The 24,396-nt window shown below is 41.0% G+C and overlaps 1 protein-coding gene across 1 annotated transcript in view; it reads left to right on the top strand.

Annotated features, from left to right (window-relative positions):
* The window catches only part of LOC128746305 (uncharacterized), a 32,799-nt gene extending 8,793 nt beyond the window's left edge, over nucleotides 1-24,006 (top strand). The window contains exons 2-7 of the mRNA XM_053843354.1: nucleotides 18,672-18,825; nucleotides 18,929-19,268; nucleotides 19,407-19,676; nucleotides 23,635-23,742; nucleotides 23,788-23,841; nucleotides 23,914-24,006. Coding sequence (XP_053699329.1) covers nucleotides 18,672-18,825; nucleotides 18,929-19,268; nucleotides 19,407-19,676; nucleotides 23,635-23,742; nucleotides 23,788-23,841; nucleotides 23,914-24,006 — 1,019 coding nt within the window. The remainder of the gene's footprint in view (nucleotides 1-18,671; nucleotides 18,826-18,928; nucleotides 19,269-19,406; nucleotides 19,677-23,634; nucleotides 23,743-23,787; nucleotides 23,842-23,913) is intronic.
* The last annotated feature ends 390 nt before the right edge of the window (nucleotides 24,007-24,396 follow it).

Below are 24,396 nucleotides of genomic sequence, written 5' to 3'. Positions count from 1 at the left end.
CATAGTGCAATAAATTTTCATTTTACGAAAAAATTTACAAGGTCTCACAACATGTCAAACTGTTCCCCCGTTACAAAAAAGAACAAGAATCTGACAAAAAGGACCTAAAATCTAAAAATAAATTTAATGCTGATATTATGGAAATCTTCTAGTCAGTCTAGTCAGTGATCGTAAAGGCGTCTTATGGTCGGATTTGGAAAACAAATTTCCAATTTTCATAACTAAGCCATTCATCTTGCTTTCGATTAAAATATTTCCTCTGGCAGATTATTACTTGTAGCGTTCGTTTTGGGAACTTCTTTCATTGTTAGGTAAATTGACCGTTTCATTACCAAAACGTACGTGGACTACGACTTCAAATCGACGAAACGGCGTGCAAGGTGCAATGTGTTCATTTTAACCGAACCTTGCTGGACAGTAAGTAACGATCGTGGAAAAGAAATCAGAATTCGTCTGCTGACTCCAAAAGGATCCATTTTCGGCCGATCAAACTAATCAGAGTACCTTCATATTTATCTAGGTGTTTGCAGTATCTGCGCATATTTTAATACTTTTGAACCGATCTTTCATCACAACTAAAAATTGCCCTTCTTATTAACAGGTGTGTGTGTTTTTTACGTGAGCAAATGCGCAATGCGGGGGAAGGCTGTGTCTGTACCAGGGCTTCGACCGATCCTTTTTTTCAACCGCAGTCACACCACCGCGCATTCAAATTCACACCGTTCGTTTAGTGGTGGAATACGAACGCTATGCATGACACAACCGGCAGTTTGCTCAGTCATAACGCCAATTGAACGCAGCAGAACGAATGCGTTCTAATCCTTTTTAACATTTTCGTTTCAATCAAGTTGCCTTTACCGTTTGGAGCAGCGAATGACTGACAAAACAGTCAAATAACTGGCAGTCACCACGCTAACGAAAAGCAACCGCGCTATTGTATGATTCAATACTACAAAAAAACAACCACTACATGTGCATGAATGAAGTCGGTCGGACTCCGTCCAATACAAACGAACATTTATCTTGCGTCGGGACGACGACCGGACGACAAGCTATTACTGTGAGCAGCTGATTTGGAGACAAAAACAGAAACGAAAAAATACGTCATCTTATGCTTGCAGTTAGTTTGCAGTTTAGATTCTTCGATTTCAACGCGTAAAGCGGCAGAACGACTGTTGGCTTTTCTTGAGAGGCCGCATGAATTATAAGCAGCGGCGGCAGCGCAAGCGGCAGATTGACTGGATTCAAAAAACAGACAAATGATCGTTCGAAAAGCGCAGGTTGAATGCGGAAAGCGTACGCATTCACGCAGTCACATTCAACTTGCGATCCCTTTTCAAGCCCTGGTCTGTACACTGTTCCGTAGACCTGCCGAAACGTGCACCGATCCGGAGATGGCAACTGTCATAACGTCCATTCCTTCACATTTCCATGTTGCTAGATAGTCCACTTTCCCTGCGCCTGTCGAGACGTGTACCGATCTAGCGATGGCGACTTCCATGTTCCAGTGTTTCACGGTCGCCCTCGTAGGTTTTCTGATCATGAACTGCTTCAAGCTTGTCTCGCTGCTTTATTACGTAATCCACGGTCAAAACGTGGCATCTCGCTTCGCACCGCGGCAAAATCTTTGGCATTCGAAGACAACATGCTCCGCTGTTTCTTTTATCTCTTCCCATTCTGGAAAGGCAGGTGGCACTGTGTGTCCGAACGTATCCGTCCATCTGCGATTCTCGGCCTAATCCTACTGACATTTAGCCAATGATTGCTTATTTGCTTTCTCACCAGCTTCCAAATTTCTCTGATGTGTCTTCGTCTGTAGCATTCGTTAGCTTCCTCCAGGATGTTGCAGATGGGAAGCACTCCGGCGATTATACATACTGCCTCCGATGATATGGTTCTGTGCGCAACGGTTACTCTCATAGCCATGAGCTGGAAGGTACTATTTAGCCCTGCGAGTCCGCGTGGTTCGCAGCGGTGCAATCCAGACATGGGGCTTCATATCGTAGTGTCGACGATGATACGCTGGCCAGTAGTCGTCATTTGCTGCTACTAGGCCCATACCCAGCTAGCATTTTCATATGTATAAAAACCCGATTTAATCCACCTAGTGGTGAAAGGAACCTTTGTTATACGGTCTTACTTGCTATTTGAGATAGAAATCGACACGGTTTCGGAACATAATTCATCTATCGGTTATCCTTGCGTAGTGCGTTGGTTTACATAAAATTTTTGAAAATTGAATAAGTTTACAAAATTTGAACAAAATTTGAACACTTTTAAATTTTGATAGATCCTTTTTTCATGAAATTGCTGAGTAAGGATAAGTAAGTTGTTATTAATCTAAGTGCAAATAAAAATAAGTTGTAAGAGGAAATCTTATTCTTTAACATATACATTGTCTAGTAAAGGTCTAGTTTATAGGTTTTTGAACTATGCATAGTTTCCTGTTATGGCATTCTATTTGAATCACATCAATAGAGTTTTCTTGAATAATTTTCATCAATTTTTATTAACCTTCGGTTACTCACGCTGTTGTATTGTATACAACACGTGTAGGTTTTTCACCACCATACTGTTATAAAGTTACAAATCGTTGTTTAACTAACGTATATTCTTCAACAAACTTATTGTGAGCAAAACGTCATAATTATTCAATGTATTAATAATTTAAATTGTTGGGAAAATGTATGCAGCAAAACTATCAGCAAATGTAAAATGTTTAAAATGTATCCGTCTCAGGGTGTCGACTCAAATCCAAAAATAAAATTCCCTGACTTTCCCTGATTTTCCCTGATGCTTCAAATATTTTTCCCTGACCCTCAAAACTCGAATATCAAGCTTATTTGGGTGATTTCTGGCTTAAGTTTTTAATCCTTTAGCATGGTTTATGCGAGCTGCTGAAAACTAACGCTAGATTTCTTCATGTTTTACGAACACATATCAAAGATTCTTAACCTATTTCTTACCAACGTTTCGAAAACGCCCTCTTCTATCGAGTATCGAGGGACAGTTATGTTTGAGGTATCAACTTGAATCCAAAGAAACAAAGATTGAGAAATAATCAAATCGACCTGTTTTTGCACAAAGCTTAGATGTTACATACAAAAAAATTACAGCCGTGTAAACATAACAAATCTTGCTAATTTTCAGTCAGCTCAAACTAGTAACTTTACCGCTGGAAGGTGGACACATGTCTGCGAGTTTTCAGTTAAACTAAAACAAAACTTTCCTGGAAGTTCCAGCTTGTTATCTTTGCTGCAAAAAGCATGGGGTTAAGGAGATGATTCCCCAAAGATTTTTGGTACAAAAATGTACTGGCTTCGAGATACGGCAAAACTTTAGCTAGATATATTATTGGAAAATGTCCAAATGGCAAATATTTTAACCCTCAATGGTGGACAGTTAAGACTAAAGCTGTGTGTCATGATTTCGGATTGCAACTATCGAGGCTTGAAAGCAACATTGACTCGAAGGTAGTTCGGTGGCCGGCCGTTCGGTCCGATGACCGTATATGGGTGTTGAGAATTAAGGCAAATTCTTCAACTACAGCTTAATCAACGTATAGTCACCAACAAATCATAAATTCGATGGTACTAGGGACGAATTGAACCGCCCAGTTAGCTTCGAGGTACGATGCTGTTCTAACAAGTCAGTTGTGTTCGAATCTCGGCTAGCTGGTTTTTGTTAGACGGAATCTGTAGGATAGTTGCACTGACCCCGTAATTTTCCTGTACTCTAACAGTAGGCTGCGAAGTCTGTCGATAAAGAAGGATAATGTCTAGTGACGGTTAATGCTCAAGACTTTGCTTTGCTTTGCTAGGGACGAATTCTATGACAGGTTCGAAATGATTTATGGGGTGCGCACGACTTGAAAATTCAAGACTCTAGCTCCCAGATCGATCGTGTTTAACGGTCAAAACTTTTTGGAAATCACAATATACTACAGTCTTTTCTTAGCGACTTTGACCACTATCTCGACGTAAGATCCACGCAAGGTTATCGAAATCGGTGAAGGCTCGCACTGAGAGGATGTTGCATTTCAACATCTAGCGGTTTACGGCATATGACGTTGCAGTGGAGTACACCAGAAAGTTTGATCAACGAATCGCAGAACAGCAGGACGAAAGGGAAAAAGACGTAAGTAGGCTGTGGAGGATCCGCCATAGCGCCAACAACTACGAGGGAAGTGATAGGCACGACGTGGGGAAGACAATCACGCTTATTCCGCGAGTCACGTGACTCAATACGACAATTGTCACTCGAATTGAGTGATGTCACCTAGGTGACAACCGTATCACCTAGGTAACAACCCCGTGTCACCTTTGTCACTTAGGCACCGTGTCACCTAGGCGACAATTGTCACCTCATTCGCGATGACTCCAAATTAGTTACGTCACTCGCCTCGCAGAATAAGGGTGAGTGTAACAGCTTGTTTGATGTCGAATGCCAGAAAATGACAAATGAGAAGAACCAGGCCAAGAGTCGCATGCTCACTGCGGATCACGTCAGAACAGAGAAACATGTAAGCTTTCTGCGTATTATGTAACCAGCTGAACCAGTCCCGAAGGTTGCCAACTCGCATAAACGCAAATTCTACAGAACGTTAATGCTCCCGGTAACCCTTAACGGACATGAATCATGGACACTGAAGGAAGATGATCAATGCTTGGGACTTCTGAGTGTAAAATTCTGCAATTGGTGAAAACGCTGTAGATCGCGTGTAAATAACAGTATGTATCCCGCTTTGTGCTCTTGATGTCTGCACCGTGAAGTGCGTGTGACCTGCCATTGCCGATTTCGAGCACTACAGCGAGTGAAGTCTGACAATTGTACGGCGCAAAACAAATAAAAAATTTACGGCAAACTGAAAGATAATCGAATCGCCACTAGACATGTAACAAGTTTTAATTCAACCGATCAATCTGCGTATATTTTACACAAAAATTGATTTGATTCGAAAGTTGGCCGGGTAAACAAAATTTCCCTGATTGAATTTCGAAATTCCCTCATATTCCCTGATTTCCCTGATCCAAAAATGAATTCCCTGATATTCCCTGATTTTCCAGGTTTTTCCAGGAAATCGACACCCTGTACAATATCTCTATTGATGAATTCTGTAACAGGGATAAATTTTATATCTTCCCGTATTAGAATTGCTGCCCTTGGAGCAGCCTGCGTGCTGTCATAAAGAAGCTTACATGCTTGTGTAGAAATTCCTAGAATCCTATTCTTGTTGAACCACGGCTCTTGAACTAGAGCCACGTCCAAATTTTCGTGAATGAACCTCCTGCATAGGACGCTGCTTGCTCCCTTGGCGTGATGAAGGTTCACCTGGATGAATTTTATTTTATTCTGCATCTTGACTGATTCCCTTCTTCAGGGGCGTGGAATGGTTTCCAGTTGGATGTGTGCCTGTCGGCTTCTGAGCATTCATAGTCGAGACCTTGATGCCTTCAGAATGACAAGCATTATCAGCAGAACATTCATAGCTTGTTGAAGGGCGTGAGTCACCCCTCTGGGACGAGAGGTTATTGGTGTTGTCCGACCCTGAGTTCTGCCCAGCTAGCACCAACTCGTATATCAATGTACGAAAACTATCGTAAATATCTCCTAACAAGCTCGAAATCGTAACTAAAGCTGGATAAAGTGGGATCAAGTTTATTTTTTGTCGTATATAATGATAATGACTGACATACATACGATTTTCAGCTCAAAATCGTAGAGTAGTACGGAGCGACTCGCGCTTAATCGAATATTATCGTATATAAATACTTATATAGTCGTAACGCTCAAAATTATTCGGAATCACGTATATCGACTCCAAAATAGTACGGATATGCCAATTTTGCGCATGAAATACGATTTATTTAGCATGTATATCTGTACGTAATGCTGATTTTTACCTTTTTTATACATATGAACATGCTAGCTGGGTGGTTACCATTAGCACCGCTGGCGCCCCTGATATAGCCCTCTTGGTCTGTGCAAACCGTGTTACCAACTTGGCCAGAGTTGTCTTTCCGCCCTTCGCTGGATATGTTTGTTTTGATGCTTTCATATTTAGTTTTGCCCGGGCCTTTGTCGGACTTGGGTGATTACGCAGTGGATTAACTGGTTTCATGTTCAGGAATTCAAATCCATCGACTCTACAGCAGCGCTAGCAGCAGGAAGCAGGGTCCTCCCCAATAAACCAAGAAATTTGCGGTTGATTAAAATCACTGCCAATGAGAATTCTTTCGTTTGAAGACTCTTTGTCGCGTAACTCACGGATTGAGAGCATATGTTCGTCGATAAATTTGACATCCTTACTTCTGTCAGGTTAGCCAAAAGTTCATTCCTTTGATGAAAGCAGAAACACAGAATTGTTCGAGACACTTTCCATGCCTTAAATTGACTAGTGAACCAGGGAACTATTGTTGAACAATGGCAATCAATATGCCTAATTTTTTTCGTGACATGAACTATTTTAAAACTATTTTCTAACCCCGCTACCGATTAATATGAAGCAATCTTATTTTGACATTCGTCAAAATTGCTTCAACTAAGCATTTCTAAATGGAAATCATCCCTTTCTGTATGAAACAAATATTTAAAATACTATCGCATTGCATTTGCATGGTTAACGAAGTAACTAATGCAATTGATCTCAGTAATGAACGTATTTTAAACAAATTTGCTCCATAACCAAGTGAATCGTACCAAAACATGCTTATTTTTGTATCCTGAACTGGAAATGTTCAAAAACAAATTGAAAGTACTAAGCAATTCAACATTTAATTTTAGTTGCGCTTTTAATGACTTTTCCCGATTTTATTTGATTCTATTTGTTGCTTCTCCTATACCGGCCTCTATGTAGCGCAAACTAAAAAAGTCTGCGTAATTAATTGAAACTCACCATCCGTGCACCGACCGGTTCGAATCACCGCCCTAATGAGCTCTCTTTTCAGAGCCTGACTGGGCCGGCTGAACATCAATGGGTGCGTTAGTTGATTGAAAAGAGGTGAAAACATTGCACCCACTGCCGACCGGCCGATCGACCAGCCGACAAGGCCGCCTTCCAGGCAGGGAAAAACGCATTGAATGTGCGTTTGGTCTGGTTTTAATACTTTTTCTCGCTTCTGCTCGCAGTACTCATTTCGCATCAACGGATAATGAAAGGATCGACCGCCGCCACCACCACCACCCGAAGCTGGAGCCGGAGTACAAGTCACGCTACAACATAGGGTACTTAGTGCCTGTCGGAAACACGGCAAACAAATTTCAACCAATTCCACCTCTCCGTTCCTTTTTTCCATTTGTTCCATCTTTTGTATGGCAGTTTTTTTCCCTGGCCGAGGCACTACGGAACAACAACACCAACAGCAGCACATTCTGATGATCGGCCATCCATTGTCGGTTTGTCCTTCCTGCTCTTCTATTGGTTTTTCTCCGTACATATTCAATATCGATATTGCCGGAGCTTCCAGCTCTTTCCACAGTTCCGATCGTTTTCCGTGTGGGATCCTGTCTGTTATTGATGAAGATGAATTCTTTATGCTGCGCAATCAGCATGAAAAGAGAGTCTATACAGGCATAAAGGCTTCCGCACATCAAAGAGCACCGAAGACGCCTCCGCCCGGTGGTGGGTGGACGTAGAAAAAAGCTCCACACAAAAATTGATTGGTTTTTTTTTCGATGAATTGAAGATGTTTTTTCCTCTCAACTATTTGTTTTCATTAACTAAGGCCAGCGAAAACGAAAGGATGGTAGTTCTACGCAAACATGAAATGGGAAAAGAGGAGTTGTTTTTTCGAAACAGAATTTTCCGCAATTTTTGACCATCCAATCAGACCGCAGGATTCCTCAAAAAACGAACAACTTCAAAAGCAGTACTTAAATCGTTATCTCACGCAATCAGTCGGTTCTCAATTGCACCGAAAGGCAACGACTGCTTTCGGCACACTGCGCTGGCTAGCCCGTCATCGTCCTGCACACATCTCGATTACATTCCAGCTGTGCAGCGGAAAATCTGATTCTTTTGCGCCCAACTTTCCAACAACGGAACAGAACGGCTTCATTCGGAACCGTACCATTCACTGAAAGGCAACCCGCCGTGAGAAACGGATGAAACGGACTGGCTTCTTGGTCGTCGAGTCATCCGGTCATGACGCATCCTGCCGGACCGGGTGTTGTCCTTGGGCCGGTTTTGCAACAACACATAAAGCACCTGACTTCGCCCGCCTCGGCCGGTACGATTGTCTTGCCTGTAGCCCACCGAAAAAAAAAGAGCTTGCAACATCTCAATTTCCACTGCAGAAAGGCAACGGACGGCGATGATGGGGTGATTCCTTTATCCGTTCCTACCACTATCTCTTTTGGCCGATTTTCGAATCGTCGATGCACGGTCGTCGGTGGATTGCATGGCCTCCACTGGCGGACGTTGCATGCCGTCATACGAGTACGATTTCCTGGGCATTGTTCAAAACATGATTTAGCTTTCGGGTCGTTTCAAAGGGCAAGTATGTAGTGCCGGCCATTTCATCAGCTTCTATCACAGAATGGAAAACTTTTCAGGACAATTGTAACTGAAAAACGCCAACGACGGCAACGACGACGGCAGGAAGATCGCCTCGGAGAATGGGCTAAATTGGAGTTTGGGTGGGTAGGGCACCTTCCGGAGTATTTGTCTGCCCCAAAGAGCACCAGTAAACAGATTAAGTTCTCAATTACTCCACACCGAAACACATTCCGTGATGGATAAAAACTGAAATTGTTGCCGAAAAGAGTGAAACTGCACGTCACGACAGTCTATCCTTTACACATTCAGATGAGGAAGCTTTCAAGCCTAACAAGCTCAAATACAATAACGAGCTAATTCATTCGAAACAACTGCCGGCTGGTACGGCTTCGAGTGCGAAGTTGAATTCACATCATCATTAATTTTTATCATCCGGCTCACAGTGCCAACAGTGCAGATTGAAGCGGAAACAACATTAACGGCAACGAGCCGCCAGTGCGTGTTAAATTCTCATAACACACACCCCATTTATACGGTTGTTATACCCGACAGCACGCCGAGACGCCTAGCACCGGGTTGTGGACCACAGTGGAATGGGGTGGCATTCCGACGAAAAATAGAAAAAAAAAATCACGGTAAATCCTATTCATGTGAAACATTCCGAATCAGGGGAGGCCTTTAAATCCGGTTACCACTGACAACTGGTGGCTGCTGCCGGCTCGCAACACCCAAAAACGGGAAGTTTATTTTCCACTTTGGTACCAAACCGATACACAGACAAATTTTCTATCCCATTCGATTGCTGCCGCCTCTGCCGGAAAGCTGCTTGCTTGCTGCTGGGCAGAATAAAAGGATATCATGTCGAGGCGGGTACCTACAACATATCTCAGGAGGTCTATCGTTCATAAATCATGCCCGTGAACAGCCTTGCCGTCGTGTTCGGATGCTTTCGGAATCAAACGATACGAAAGGATGCTGGCTGCTGCTGCTGCGAAGAAAACCTATCCTCAATCAATGGAATTCGCTTTGAATACCTATCGGCCTACCGCACACCTAACACACTACGTGAATAAAAGTATTTTTCTGTTGTTGCGGCGCAGTCGAATAGCAACAGGAAAGTGACTAAACTGTTCCGCGGATGTGGTAAAGTCTACCCTAGGAGGGACCTTTCCCTTGGGGTGTTGTATTTCACAGTTGTTGGTTGTGCTTTTGAATGGACATCAAATACACAATCGTGTTTTGGGCTGGAGGATATTTTTCGATTAGAAATCTTTTTGCAGCATTTTAAAAGAAAACTCGTCTTGTGTAGGGCTATTTTGTAAAGCAATCTAATCCTTGTTTCTAAATGTCAAATTTGGAAAACTGAGATTGTATAAAATCCATTATTAGGAATCTGCACATTTGGAAGGAACTATATCAAGTTTGTTTCAAAAACTGATGGATGGATAAATATTCCTGCATAAACATGCGGTTACTTGATAAATAATCAATCTTACCGTACAAAATTAACTTATTTTAATACCCTAAAAGATTAGAGTTGATTACCACACCCTCATCTAGTATTCGAATCATTCGGTGTCCGTTCTTCGCGCCGTATAATATAGTATAATATAATAATATGAAATCTATACCTATAAAGAAGGATTTCTGTCTGTCTGTCTGTCTGTCTGTCCGTATGTTCCTTATAGAATCGAAAACTACTGAACCAATCGGCATGAAAATATGCATGTAGCGGTTTTTTGGGGCCAGGAAAGGTTTTAGTGATGGTTAGAAACCCCTCCCCCCACTAAGAGGGGGGGCTCCCATACAAATGAAACACAAATTTCTGCATAACTCGACAACTAATCAAGCAAATAGAACAAAATTTGGCATGTGGGTGTTTTCGGTGACAAAAATTTATTCTATGGTAAATTGAGACCCCTCCCCTCTTTATAAGGGGAATTATAACTCCTCTCCTCTTTAAAAGGGGGGGCTTCCATACAAATTTCCTCATAACTCGAGAACTAATCAAGCAAATGGAACCAAATTTGGCATGTGAAGGTTTTCGAGGGCAAGAATATTTTCTATAGTAAATTAGGACCCCTCCCCACTTTAAGAGGGGGGGCTCCTGTACCAAAGAAACACAATTTTCCTCATAACTCGAGAAGTAATTAAGCAAATGGAACCACATTTGGCATGTGGGTGTTTTTGGAGACAAAAATTTTTTCTATGATGAATTGGGACCCCTCCCCGTTTTAGGAGGGGGGATCCTATACACATGAAATACAAATTTCCTCATAACTGAAGAACTAATCAAGCAAATGGAACAAAATTTGGCATGTAAAAGTTTTCGAGGGAGGGCAAGAATATTTTCTATGGTAAATAAGGGCCCCTCCCCACTTTAAGAGGGGGGGCTCCTATGCAAACGAAATACAAATTTCCTCATAACTTGAGAACTAATCAAGCAAATGGAACCAAATTTGGCACGTGGGTGTTTTTGGAGACAAATTTTTTTTCTATGATGGATTGGGGCCCCTCCCCACTTTAGGAAGGGGGGCTCCTATACAAATGAAATACAAATTTCCTCATAACTCGAGAACTAATCAAGCAAATGGAACCAAATTTGGCACGTGGGTGTTTTCGGAGACAAAATTTTTTTCTATGATGAATTGGGACCCCTCCCCACTTTAGGAAGGGGGGATCCTATACACATGAAATACAAATTTCCTCATAACTGAAGAACAAATCAAGCAAATGGAACCAAATTTGGCATGTGAAAGTTTTCGAGGGCAAGAATATTTTCTATGGTGAATAAGGACCCCTCCCCACTTTAAGAGGGGGGGCTCCTATGCAAACGAAATACAAATTTCCTCATAACTTGAGAACTAATCAAGCAAATGGAACCAAATTTGGCACGTGGGTGTTTTTGGAGACAAATTTTTTTTCTATGATGAATTGGGGCCCCTCCCCACTTTAGGAAGGGGGGCTCCTATACAAACGAAATACAAATTTCCTCATAACTCGAGAACTAATCAAGCAAATGGAACCAAATTTGGCACGTGGGTGTTTTCGGAGACAAAAATTTTTCTATGATGAATTGGGACCCATACCCACTTTAGGAGGGGGGGCTCCTATACAAATGAAATTCAAATTTCCTCATAACTCGAAATCTAATCAAGCAAATAGAACCATATTTGGCATGTGAAGGTTTTCGAGGGCAAGAAAATTTTCTACGGTGAATTAGGACCCCTCCCCACTCTAAGAGGGGGGGCTCCTGTACAAATGAAATACAAATTTCCTCCTAACTCGAGAACTAATCAAGCAAATAGAACAACATTTGGCATGTGGGTGTTTTTTTTGGTGACAAGAATTTATTCTATGGTGAATTGAGACCCCTTCCCTCTTTATAAGAGGAATAATAACTCCTCTCCCCTTTAAGAGGGGGGGGGCTTCCATACAAATTTCCTCATAACTCGAGAACTAATCAAGCAAATGAAACCAAATTTGGCATGTGAAGGTTTTCGAGAGCAAGAAAATTTTCTATGGTGAATTGGGACCCCTCCCCACTTTAAGAGGAGGGGCTCCTGTACAAATGAAATACAAATTTCCTCATAACTCGAGAACTAATCAAGCGAATTGAACCAAATTTGGCATGTGTGTGTTTTTGGAGACAACTTTTTTTTTCAATGATGAATTGGGACCCCTCCCCACTTTAGGAGGGGGGGTCCTATACAAACGAAATACAAATTTGCTCATAACTCGAGAACTAATCCAGCAAATGGAACCAAATTTGGCGTGTAGGTGTTTTTGGAGGCAAGAATTTTTTCTGTGATGAATTAGGACCTCTTCCCACATTAGGAGGGGGGGCTCCAATACAAATGAAATACAAATTTCCCCATAACTCGAGAACTAATCAAGCAAATAGAACCAAATTCGGCATGTGGAGGTTTTTGGAGGCAAAAATATTTTCTACGGTGAATTAGGATCCTTCCACACTTCAAGAGGGGGGGCTTCTATACAAATGAAATACAAATTTCCTCATAATTCGAGAACTAATCAAGCAAATGGAACCATATTTTGCATGTGGGTGTTTTTGGAGGCAACCATTTTTCCCATGATGAATTAGGACTTCTTACCTTTTTAGGAGGGGGGGGGGGGCTCCCATTCAAACGAAATACAAATTTGCTCATAACTTTAGAACTAATCAAGCAAATGGAACCAAATTTGGCATGTGAGAGTTTTAGATGGCAGAATTTTTTTTCTGTGGTGTATTACGACCCCTTTCCCTTTTAAGAGGGTGGGCTCCCATACAAATGAAATACAAATTTCCTTATAATTTGAGTACTAATCAAGCAAATGGAACCAAATTTAGCATGTAGGAGATTTTTGAGTCTTGAATTTATTTTATGATAGTTAGAGACCTCTCACCCCCGTGGTAGGGGGATATGGACTCTCATACAAATAAAACAGAAATTTTTGCGAAACTCAAAAACTAATCCAACTCGAGAAATTCGAGACTCTTCCATAAAACATTAATCATTCTAGATCATTCAGGACGAGCCGGTCGCGAGTGTTGCCGGTGACCCGCCGTCGGAAGCGCCGCCCACTGGGGGGCTTGCAAAACTCGAGAAGTGACACAGATCATCCGAGATTCATGATTTATGTACAACACAGGTTAGTTTGTGGCAATACGAAGTTTGTCGGGTCAGCTAGTATAATATAATAATATGAAACTTATACCTATATAGAAGGATTTCTGTCTGTCTGTCCGTATGTTCCTTATAGAATCGAAAACTACTGAACCAATCGGCATGAAAATATGCATGTAGCGGGTTTTTGGGGCCAGGAAAGGTTTTAGTGATGGTTAGAAACCCCTCCCCCCACTAAGAAGGGGGGCTCCCATACAAATGAAACACAAATTTCTGCATAACTCGAGAACTAATCAAGCAAATAGAACAAAATTTGGCATGTGGGTGTTTTCGGTGACAAGAAAATATTCTATGGTAAATTGAGACCCCTCCCCTCTTTATAAGGGGAATTACAACTCCTCTCCTCTTTAAAAGGGGGGGCTTCCATACAAATTTCCTCATAACTCGAGAACTAATCAAGCAAATGGAACCAAATTTGGCATGTGAAGGTTTTTGAGGGCAAGAATATTTTCTATGGTGAATTAGGACCTCCCAACTTTAAGAGGGGGGGCTTCTATACAAATGAAAAACAAATTTCCTCATAACTCGAGAGCTGATCAAGCAAATGGAACCAAATTTGACATGTAAGTGGGTTTGGACGCAAGATTTTTTTCTATGGTGAATTGAGACCCCTCTCTTCTTTAGAAAGCGAGTTATGGCCCATCTCCCCTTTAAGAGGATGGGCTTCCATACAAATGAAATGCAAATTTCCTCTTATCTCGAGAACTAATCAATCAAATGGAACCAAATTTGGCATGTGGGAGTTTTAGATGGCAGAAATTTTTTCTATGGTGAATTACGACCCCTTCCCCTTTTAAGAGGGGAGCTCCCATACAAATGAAATTCAAATTTCCTTATAACTTGAGAACTAATCAAGAAAATGGAACCAAATTTGGCATGTGGGAGATTTTGGAGTCTTGCATTTATTTTACGATAGTTAGAGACCTCTCACCCCTGTGGTAGGGGGATATGAACTCTCATACAAATAAAACAGAAATTTTTGCGAAACTCAAAAACTAATCAAACTCGAGAAATTCGAGACTCTTCCATAAAACATTAGTCAATACAAGACCACAAAAACTAACTATAGTAACACTAGATCATTCAGGACGAGGCGGTCGCGAGTGTTGCCGGTGACCCGCCGTCGGAAGCGCCGCCCACTGGGGGGCTTGCAAATCTCGAGATTGTGACAAAGATCATCCGAGATTCATGATTTATGTACAACACAGGTTAATTTGTGGCAATACGAAGTTTGTCGGGTCAGCTAGTCTTATATATAAAAATGGATTTCTGTCTGTCTGTCTTTCGGGATGTTCCTTATAGAATCAAAAACTACTGAACCAATCGGCGTGAAAATTTGCATGAAGAGGTTATTGGGACCAGGAAAGGTTTTAGTGATGGTTAGAGACCCCTCCCCTCACTAAGAGGGGAGGCTCCCATACAAATGAAACACAAATTTCTGCATAACTCGAGAACTAATCAAGCAAATAGAACAACATTTGGCATGTGGGTGTTTTTGGTGACAAGAAATTATTCTATGGTAAATTGAAACCCCTCCCCGCTTTAGAAGGGGAATTATGACTCCTCTCCCCTTTAAGAGGGGGGGGGGGGCTTCCATACAAATGAAATTCAAATTTCCTCATAACTCGAGAACTAATCAAGCAAATGGTACCAAATTTGGCATGTGAAGATTTTCGAGGGCAAGAAAATTTTCTATGGTGAATTAGGACCCCTCCCCACTTTAAGAGGGGGGGCTTCTACACAAATGAAATACAAATTTCCTCATAACTCGAGAACTAATCAAGCAAATGGAACCAAATTTGGCATGTAGGTGTTTTTGGAGGCAAGAATATTTTCTATGGTGAAATAGGACCCCTCACCACTTTAGGAGAGGGGCTCCTATACAAATGAAATACAAATTTCCTCATAACTCGAGAACTAAACAAGCAAATGGAACCAAATTTGACATGTAAGTGGTTTAGGAGGCAAGTTTTTTTCTATGGTGAATTGAAACCCCTCTCCTTTTTAGAAAGCGAGTTATGGCCCATCTCCCCTTTAAGATGGTGGGCTTCCATACAAATGAAATGCAAATTTCCTCTTATCTCGAGAACTAATCAAGCAAATGGAACCAAATGTGGGCGTTTTAGATGACAGAATTTCTTTCTATGGTGAATTACGACCCCTTCCTCTTTTAAGAGGGGGGCTCCCATACAAATGAAATACAAATTTCCTTATAATTTTAGTACTAATCAAGTAAATGGAACCAACTTCTAACCTTTAGGGAACTAATGTAACACGGTTCGTAATTTGCAGATCTGTTTATGGAGTTCACATCTACTTGTATATCTCACATGGAACAAAAGGCACAAATTGATGTGATCTACACGGACTTTAAGACTGCGTTCGATCGTACTGACCATAAAATACTGCTGCAGAAAATTTCGCAACTTTGCGCATTTCAGAATTTTACGAAATGGCTCAGTTCCTACCTCTGTGGCAAAGTTCTATGCATGCAGCTTGACTCCTGCTTTTCGTCCCAGTTTACTAATTTGTCGGATGTACCACAAGGTAGCAACATGGGACCGCTTCTGTTTTTGCTGCGTGTGAACGATATTGCTTTGCTTCTTTGAATTGGATGTAAGCTGATGTATACTGATGATTTGAAATTATATTCAGTAGTTTGTTCCATAGACGATTGTATCCGGCTTAGGACGGGCTATTTTCAACTACCAATACCAAATAAATGAGCATGTACTCATAAGAGTATGCCAAAGTTTTACAGTATAGACAGGAAATCCTATCGCGAGGTCAACATATCGGAGATAATTATAGCTCTATTCACATCATAACGAATATGCAGGCGCTCTAGCCTGCGCGATGAGCCTACAGCGTTATTCGTAGCTTGACAGTTAGAAGGGGTTATTCTACGGAAGCCTCCGAAGAGCAAAACGAATGAATGTCCGTTGCACTGCACTGACTCGATTCGGCAGTGATTGATAGTATGGACTCCAAACTGGAGCGCAATATTCTAGATTGGAGCAGACTAATGCAGAATAAAGAGCTTTCAAGCAGTAAACAACTTCAACCAAAGGTTTCTGCATGCCTTGTCCACGATGAATGTGATGTGCTATTTGAAAGTAACCCCAGATCCTTGACGCAGCTTTCGCGACGTAATGGCATATTTGACAGTCAAAGACGAATAAGCTCAACTTTCTGGAAAATATGATGACTTCACATTTGTTGGGGTTTAGTAGCATGCGGTTGTCGACACACCCTTTCGCTAAGGTCGATAATGCATCCTGAAGAACAGCGGCATCGGGTAGATTTTGAACTTTTGTGTACCATTGGAGGTCGCCTGCAAACAAGACTCACGGACCTTTAAGCGGATAGTTGACGTCATTGAAGTAGATAAGGAATATAAAAGGACCGAGGTGGCTTCCTTGTGGAACTCCACGATGCGCAGTGAATGATCTTGAGTGACTACCCTTAATGTTTACATTTAAGTGGCGATCGAATAGGTATGCACGGAACCAATGTAGCAACGAAATGTCATCCGACGCAGATGCCAACGTTGCTAAAATAATATGTGCATTTAGAATAATAAGATCACGGATGCGATCAGGAGGAAAAAAGATAATACACAAGAATAGTTTACGGTCTGAAATTTTTACATTTATCAATAAAACTTCGCCACCCGTGGCTTTGTGGCATTATATTTACTGAAACCGAAAAAAAACTTGGAAATAAAACCACGAAATCAACCAAATGGGATCAAAGAAAGAATATTCATAAGAGACTAACAGTTAATAAAGAGTTGTAAAAATAGAGTCAAATCACGAACCCAAATGTTTAAAGTAAAAATAAATAAAGTCGGAAATAAGTTTCCCAAAAAAATAAAATCGACAAAAAGTTAAAAAAGATCACAAAAGAGATAAAAAATAATTCGTAGTAGCCAGAAAAACAGCCGAAAGTTAAATAAAAAAAAGCTTAGACATGACCCTTCTTTATCGACAAACTTTGCAGTCGGTTATTAGAGTATAGGACAAGTACGGGGCTAGTACAACAAACCTACTGATGCCAGCCGGACCGCCCGGTCGCAATTCAAACATACGAGGACCGATTTATTAGACCAGCATCATTGTTCGAAGCTACAACTAGAATCAAAAAGAAAGGTCGCTCAGAAATTATGGGAAGGAGTCAATAAATACTTAATCTCAAATAAGTGCGCGAATTATAAGTGAAAAAAATCGGAAGTGAGTTGCTAGAAGTCTCTGAAATAACAAATATAATTCAAAATTGTTTAGGAAAGAAATAGGAATTAAATAGAAAGTGAGTCACCATCCATGAGTAAACCGTTTTCGTCCATAGTTTTTAGAAGCCCTTTTCCGTTGATGTTATCATATGCAGCTTTGAGGTCAACGAGCAAAGGGTGCATTAGAACTCTCTATTCAAGGCCTTTTTGGAGGATCTGTCGCAGTGCAAATATTTGATTCATGGTTGACCGTCATTTAATGAAGCCGGCTTGATAAATTCCCATAAATCTGTTCACAATTAGTGATAGTTGACGCACTATGATTTTGAACAGGACTTTGTATGCGGCATTGAGAACGGTGATCCCACGATAGTTCTCACAGTCCAACTTGTCGTCCTTCTTGTAGATCGAGTAGATAATCCCATAAAATAAAAACCCCGTAAAGAAAACCACCTTTTGAACTTTTTACTTGGAAGTATCACGTATCCTTGTGGAAATTGACAGCGTGGTCACCGAGCCGAGTTGGGCTGTCAAGGAACTGCTCCAACTTGGGGTTGGTCGTTTCAGTAGCTTCAACGTAATGTCAGTGGTGAAATTGTGATGCCTATGAGAAAGATGCTATAAAGATACTTTGTCGTGTGATTATGAACTGTGAATAATAAGTTCATTTAATTAGTTACAAATTTTATCGATGACAGAAAATGTAGACAGTAAAGTTGTAGATTACTGCGCTTTTATAACATCTCTGAATTTAGACAAGAAAAATAATCAAAATTCGTAACGCGTAAAAATCAACAACACATTATTTTCCCACCGGTATGAGTCTATTTATGGTGAATTATTTATTTCCGAACGCAAAATATGGCTGCCAGAGATTAATGTGCGTTCGTGGCTGTGTTTGTATTGTTCTTTCCAGCCGCGAGGTGTTCCACAGAATATGCGGAAATTGATATGTAATTTCGCCAGTCTGGTTTGCTTTCCGAATAACCTATGCGACCATTCCAATCCCCCACCACCACCAGCATCGCAACCCTAAATGTAAATAAAAACAACCGTCCATAATTACTTCTGTTTTCGCTGTATTGTGGAAATAAATTATTTCTCTGTCCGAATGTTTAAACATAATATTTCAAATGTGTGCTCTTTATCAACCCCGCTGCTGTAATCCGCTATTAAATCGTTTTAATGTTCAAACAGACGGTCCTTTGTAATTCGGTCAACCTCAATCCCCCTTTTTATTCCGATCTCGTTGCAGAATGTCGGCAGGTGGTGGCCCTGCAGCTGACAGATATCACCGTGCCGGATATAGTCGACTATCGAGCCACCGTGACGTTGTCCTGCTCGTACGATCTGGGTCCCCATCAGCTGAATTCCGTCAAGTGGTACAAAGGAAATCAGGAATTTTTCAGGTAGGATCGCATTTCCAATTACTCGTCCCCCCCCTTCCTTTTCACCAACCACACGGTTGCTATAATTAGCGCAACTAAAATTGCCTTCATCCGATTCGCACAGATACGCTCCGATGCTTAGCCCTAAAATGAAAACCTTTCCGGTGGAAGGTATCGTCCTGGCGAATGAGAACCTTTGCAACCAGCACCTGTGCCAGATTCGGTTGACCAATTTGGAGCGGCGCTCCGGTGGCGAGTATCGGTGTGAAATTTCCGGCGACGCACCGAAATTCGCTCTCGCCAACGGGAGCCGGAACATGACGGTCGAAGTGCTGCCCCAGCATGACCCCATCATCAGCGGACTGGCCGCCACGTACTATCCGGGTGAGGCCATCGAGGCCAACTGCACCTCGGACATGTCCAGCTTAGCCACGCGATTGTACTTTTTCGTCAACGAAAAAGCGGTAAATTGAGCTGGCCGAATTCGGGCTCGCAAATATAATGTCACATTGTGCACGGTTCAAAAACGGCGCTTTAATGCAGCCAGCACTCTATCTAAGCTGGACGAATATTGCATTTTGTTGTCGTTACTATTTCCGCAGGTTCCCATCGAGTACCTTCAACCGCTGCAGGAGACTACGCTGGAGAGCGATAGTTTCGTGATGAGATACCGCATCCTGGAAATGCACCTTCCGGTGGATCGGTTATTCCCCAAGGGGGTGGACCGCACCATCCTGCACATCAAATGCATTGCAGCGATTGATGCAGTTCGGACGGCCGGACGTGAAACAACCGCACTGGTTGCTGTGCAAAGCCATCGCTGGTCCTGGATTATCGGTGGAATGCACAGCGGGACCGGCAGCCCAACACGGGTTCAGCATCCAGCACGGATTACATTCGGTGAGTTTGTGAGATATTGTACCTTCTACCATCAAACCGGCAGCGCCGCAACGGTTGGCACTGACAAGCCTTTAACATCCAATCTACCACTGCCCGTGCAGCGTGCATCGATTTGCTTCGGTTACATGCGGGATGTAACACTTGACGATTCCATTAAGATGCATCGCTCACTTGCTGCATCGAACCGAAACGGCGCTGTGACTTCCGCAAAGCAATGCGATGCAAGGCAAACACACACAGGCAAATCAGAAACGGGTATTAATCAACATCAAGCTCATTTCAACTGGTACGCAGCCCATCTCCTGGGCAACCAAACTTCTTGATCAGCTTAGCAGCTGTGATTGGTCAACAAATGATGGTTGCTTTACAGCTCCGCTGGAGGTGCAAACATTACCCAGCGTTAAGTAATTGCTTCGGTAACACGTTGCGTTCCCATTGCGTTGGTACTTTTAGCTACCATGCTTTGTGAGAAAACTTTTCATTGTTGAAGCAGATGATTCGAACAACTGTTGATACTACATAATTCTTTTGTATGAAAAATAACTGAATTTAGCATGCCTAAATTTATGATTTCGATATGTGAAGGTTGGTGTAAATACGGTTTGAAATGTAGTCTTTTTTTCTCCGGAGCTTGTATAAGGATAAGAAACAATCATATTCGATTGATAGCGCTGCATTGGAATGATAGAGATAATTAATCATCAGGCGTCTCCAAACGAAAACATGCCAATGGGGGCGCATGGTAATCATTCTAAGGAATTCCAGTCATCATTCAATAGAAAGCAAAAGTTACTTCAGTTCAACGTTTCCTTCCATCGATTTAAATGATAGAGTGGAGCATCCTTTTACATTCGAAGTAGCAAAGTAATTTCACTGTTTGTTCATTGCATTCTTTCTCCTGTTTTGATAGATAATAACCTACGTGATCGCTAGTAAATATGTATTTCCGAATAACATTCCGGACTAATACTTTTCTTTCAGTCAAAAGATAGAGTTTACATTCTAAACGATCTCTGTTAGATGTGTTGTAGATCATTCATGTGGTTGAAAAGTTATGCATACACGCAAATGGCGTGTGGCGTGCAAGAGAAAGAAAAAGAAATAGAACAGAAAGGAAACTAAACTAAAACTCTAAAACTTCTGATTTTGCTTTGAAGATTGAGTCTAAAATCAAATGTCGAAAACCGACGTTTGATACCATTTTTAGGATAGAAAAAGTGAAGGTTTAGTTAAGATTTTGGATAAAAATTTTACAAAAAAAGTTTTTTTTAGAAAGCGAGCGCCTCCCAGATGGCGTCAAGCCACTATTACACATCTTCTAATGATTGGCGATGATCTCGCATTTTGACAATTTTTGCATGACTTGTAACACTAGCCAACTTTAAGTAACTGGTTTAAAACTGGTATGCAGTTGACGAAATCAGCTTACCCGTGCAGGAGCGAAGAGCAAAATAATATCAAAATGTGTTATTGGAAATCGAATAATTCATATCAAAATTTGGTCTTGTTTTGGCTGACATAGTTGGGAAAATAACAAAAAATAATATCAAAATTTTACTCCTTTAAGGCCAAAAGAATAACTACTTCTGTTATTTAAATAACAAAGCAATAACATGACTGTATTCAGAGTTTGGAATAACATATTTTAGTATTATTAAGGTATTGAATAACAAATGCAGTAGAATATGAGATATTAAAAATTTTTATAAAATATTTATAATCTAATATCTCTTTAATCGATAAAAACAAATTTTATGAAATATATCGAATGCCATTTTAAGGCCAAAATAAGATATAATAACAAAATAAGTCATTAAGCTCGTCTTACAACCACTGTTTTATATATCTACTCAATAACAATATGTGTTATCAATGTATCTCCATATCTATTCAATAACAAAATATACCATTATAACACAGTTTGATATTGTTTTTATATTATTTTGCTCTTCGCTCCTGCTCGGGAACTTAAGGAGCTTGTTTACAACTACGGTTAAACGGAAAAATAAATAACTATACTGGTTTATCATTTACAACAGTGATTCGTATTCGTTAATTTGCACGAAATAAAATATCATCTACCCAAGTAGCACACTTCAGGTCCATTTAGTTGAAGCAACCGGATTACAACTGAAATTAGTTATAATTCGGTTACCACAACTACTTTGTACCAACCGTGTTAGTAGGGTAGCTAACGTCCTCTGTATCTTACTAGTTCCTTTCGATACTCTACTCTACACCTTTTTGCATACTTGACAGAAATACTGACGCAAAGCAGGAAATAAAACATTCGAAAACTGTTGTCGGATAAGGCAATCGCTGATTTTACTCACTTTGAGAATTGCTGCGTCACGTCACATGCACAAATATCCCTTCAGCCCTGTTTCCGTGCAAGACAACAGTTCCGAACAAATTCTTGCAGTATATAGATGCAATCTGGCAAAAAAATGAAAGAAAGACCGCTCACTTTTCTATGGCGTTTCTCCTCAATTTCACATCAAATTGGACTAGATTTAATGTTTAAAGATCAAATTGGCTGAAGAAAAGGGGTGGTTTTGCACTCTAGCCTACTTCCCATGCACAAATTTCAAATCGGTATTGGTTCAAGCAATGTAAAGAATCTTCGACCTGTTGGGACCTGTTGTTACTTTTTTTTGTAAAAGGAATCCACACTAAACATATGGTGTTTTTTACTGTCATCCGTGCTTGTGAAGCAAGGTAATCACGAAAAAAATGTACGGGGAAATTTGACCTTGAAACTTTTCGTTAATTATCACTGTTTAATGATTGAAAATGGAAATTGTAATAAAAACCACAAAATTGCTATATCTATTATGAATCGATTGGTATTCAAACCATCAAAATTCATTCATAATTAACTTTCATTTTTTCGTGACGAACGCATTTTTTGATTTTTTGAAATGATATCTATTCGTGATCGTCTAAAATAACCACCAACTGGACGGTGATATTCAGTGGAAATAAATTAACACGATTATTACTATCAGTAGACCACCGCCATTGACTGAACCAATTGGATCACGTTTATTATCATATCTATACATGCGAGGAATAATAGCCTATTGTTAATATATCTGACCAGTACGACAATGGCACTTTGTCTACATCTACTTCGACAGAGTGTATTGATCATTGTCTGCTAGGTGTGAAGGTCAACGCGATCATAACGCGGCCTTATGCCGCATCAATACCCCATTCCAAACCTTGCCGTAGACGTAGTCCTACTTAAAAAAAACAAAATGATGAGACAAGTATGGCACAAAAAATGTACTATTTGTATTTATATTTGTATTTTGGTCAATTCATCTGACAATTTTGATATTATCTACATGAATATGAAACTTAAATCTAGAACAAAACTGTTTCAGCATCCTAGACCTTGTCAGTTTTCTACTAAAAGCGCGTGAAGAAACGTCTCCAAAGTCAAATAATTCTGCGATCAGCGTGAAGGTGCCGATGCATGACGTCAGTGGTTCATAAAACCCGTACATAGTCCGATGGAATTCGATGAGCGAAGCTGTCTACGTGAAGCACGAAAATCAATACGGAACAGCAGAGCCGGGGAATCTATTTCAGTGTTAAGCAGCTTGGCCACAAAAGTTGCTTGTTGAATCCTTCGACGACTCCCAAGCAACAATGTGAGTTTTATTGTACTCTTATGCTGGTCTTCAAGACCAATTTTAGTCTTAAATGCCATCACAAAAAAGCAATAAAACCCAAATTGTTACTTGGGCTCTCTAATGTCTGCAAATCCAAAAGCTGGCATCGGTCTACGTAGCGGGGAAGATTGTTAGGTAGGCCCCAGGGTAGATGTCTCATGGCGATACGAACAAATCTTTGTTGAACATGTTCCATTCTGGCTTTCCAACACATGTTATGAGGATTCCAAATGACACAGGCATTCTCCAGTATTGGCCGTACCAACGCGTAGTACAATGCCTTCAAGCAATGGGGATGAAATCTCGGGAAATTTTTGTGATGAACCCAAGTTGTTGCGAAGCTCTAGAGATGACAGCAGTATAATGTTGGTTGAACATGAGCAGTATAATGTTGGTTGAACAGAACTCCAAGATCGCTGATCTGATCGACGCGTCCGGGAATAGCTCCGTTTATCCGGTAATCAAATGAGATGGGCATATTACATCGATGGAATGTTATAACCACACACTTGGCAAAGCCTATTGTGAGCTTATTTCTATTACACCAATCAGCGAAGGTGTCCAACTGCGCTTGCAATCGGTAGCAATCAGCCATAGTTTTCACAAAGAGGTAGATCTTTAGATCGTCAACATATACCAGTGTGCATCCGGGACCAAGCAGAATGGCAATGTCGTTAAAGTACAAGGCGAATAGCAAAGGCCCCACGTTACTGCCTTGCGGAACACCAGAAGTATTACTGAAAGCACATGAAACTGTGGAATCCAGCTTGACACGTAAAGTACGGTCTGTTAGATATGAGCTCAACCATGAAGTCAATCTATCAGATACACCGTGTTTAGAGAGCTTGTGCAAGAGTATTCGATGATCTACTGTGTCAAAAGCAGCCTTCATATCTGTGTACACAGCGTCAATTTGAGTTCCAGCATCTATCTGTGAGATGCAGGTACTAGTGGAATCCATTAAGTTCGTCGCCACAGAAATACCTGGCATAAAACCATGCTGGTTAACTGA

Source organism: Sabethes cyaneus, chromosome 1 (assembly GCF_943734655.1).
Source record: "Sabethes cyaneus chromosome 1, idSabCyanKW18_F2, whole genome shotgun sequence".
Lineage (NCBI taxonomy): Eukaryota > Metazoa > Arthropoda > Insecta > Diptera > Culicidae > Sabethes > Sabethes cyaneus.
This window is presented reverse-complemented; position numbering and strand designations above follow the sequence as displayed.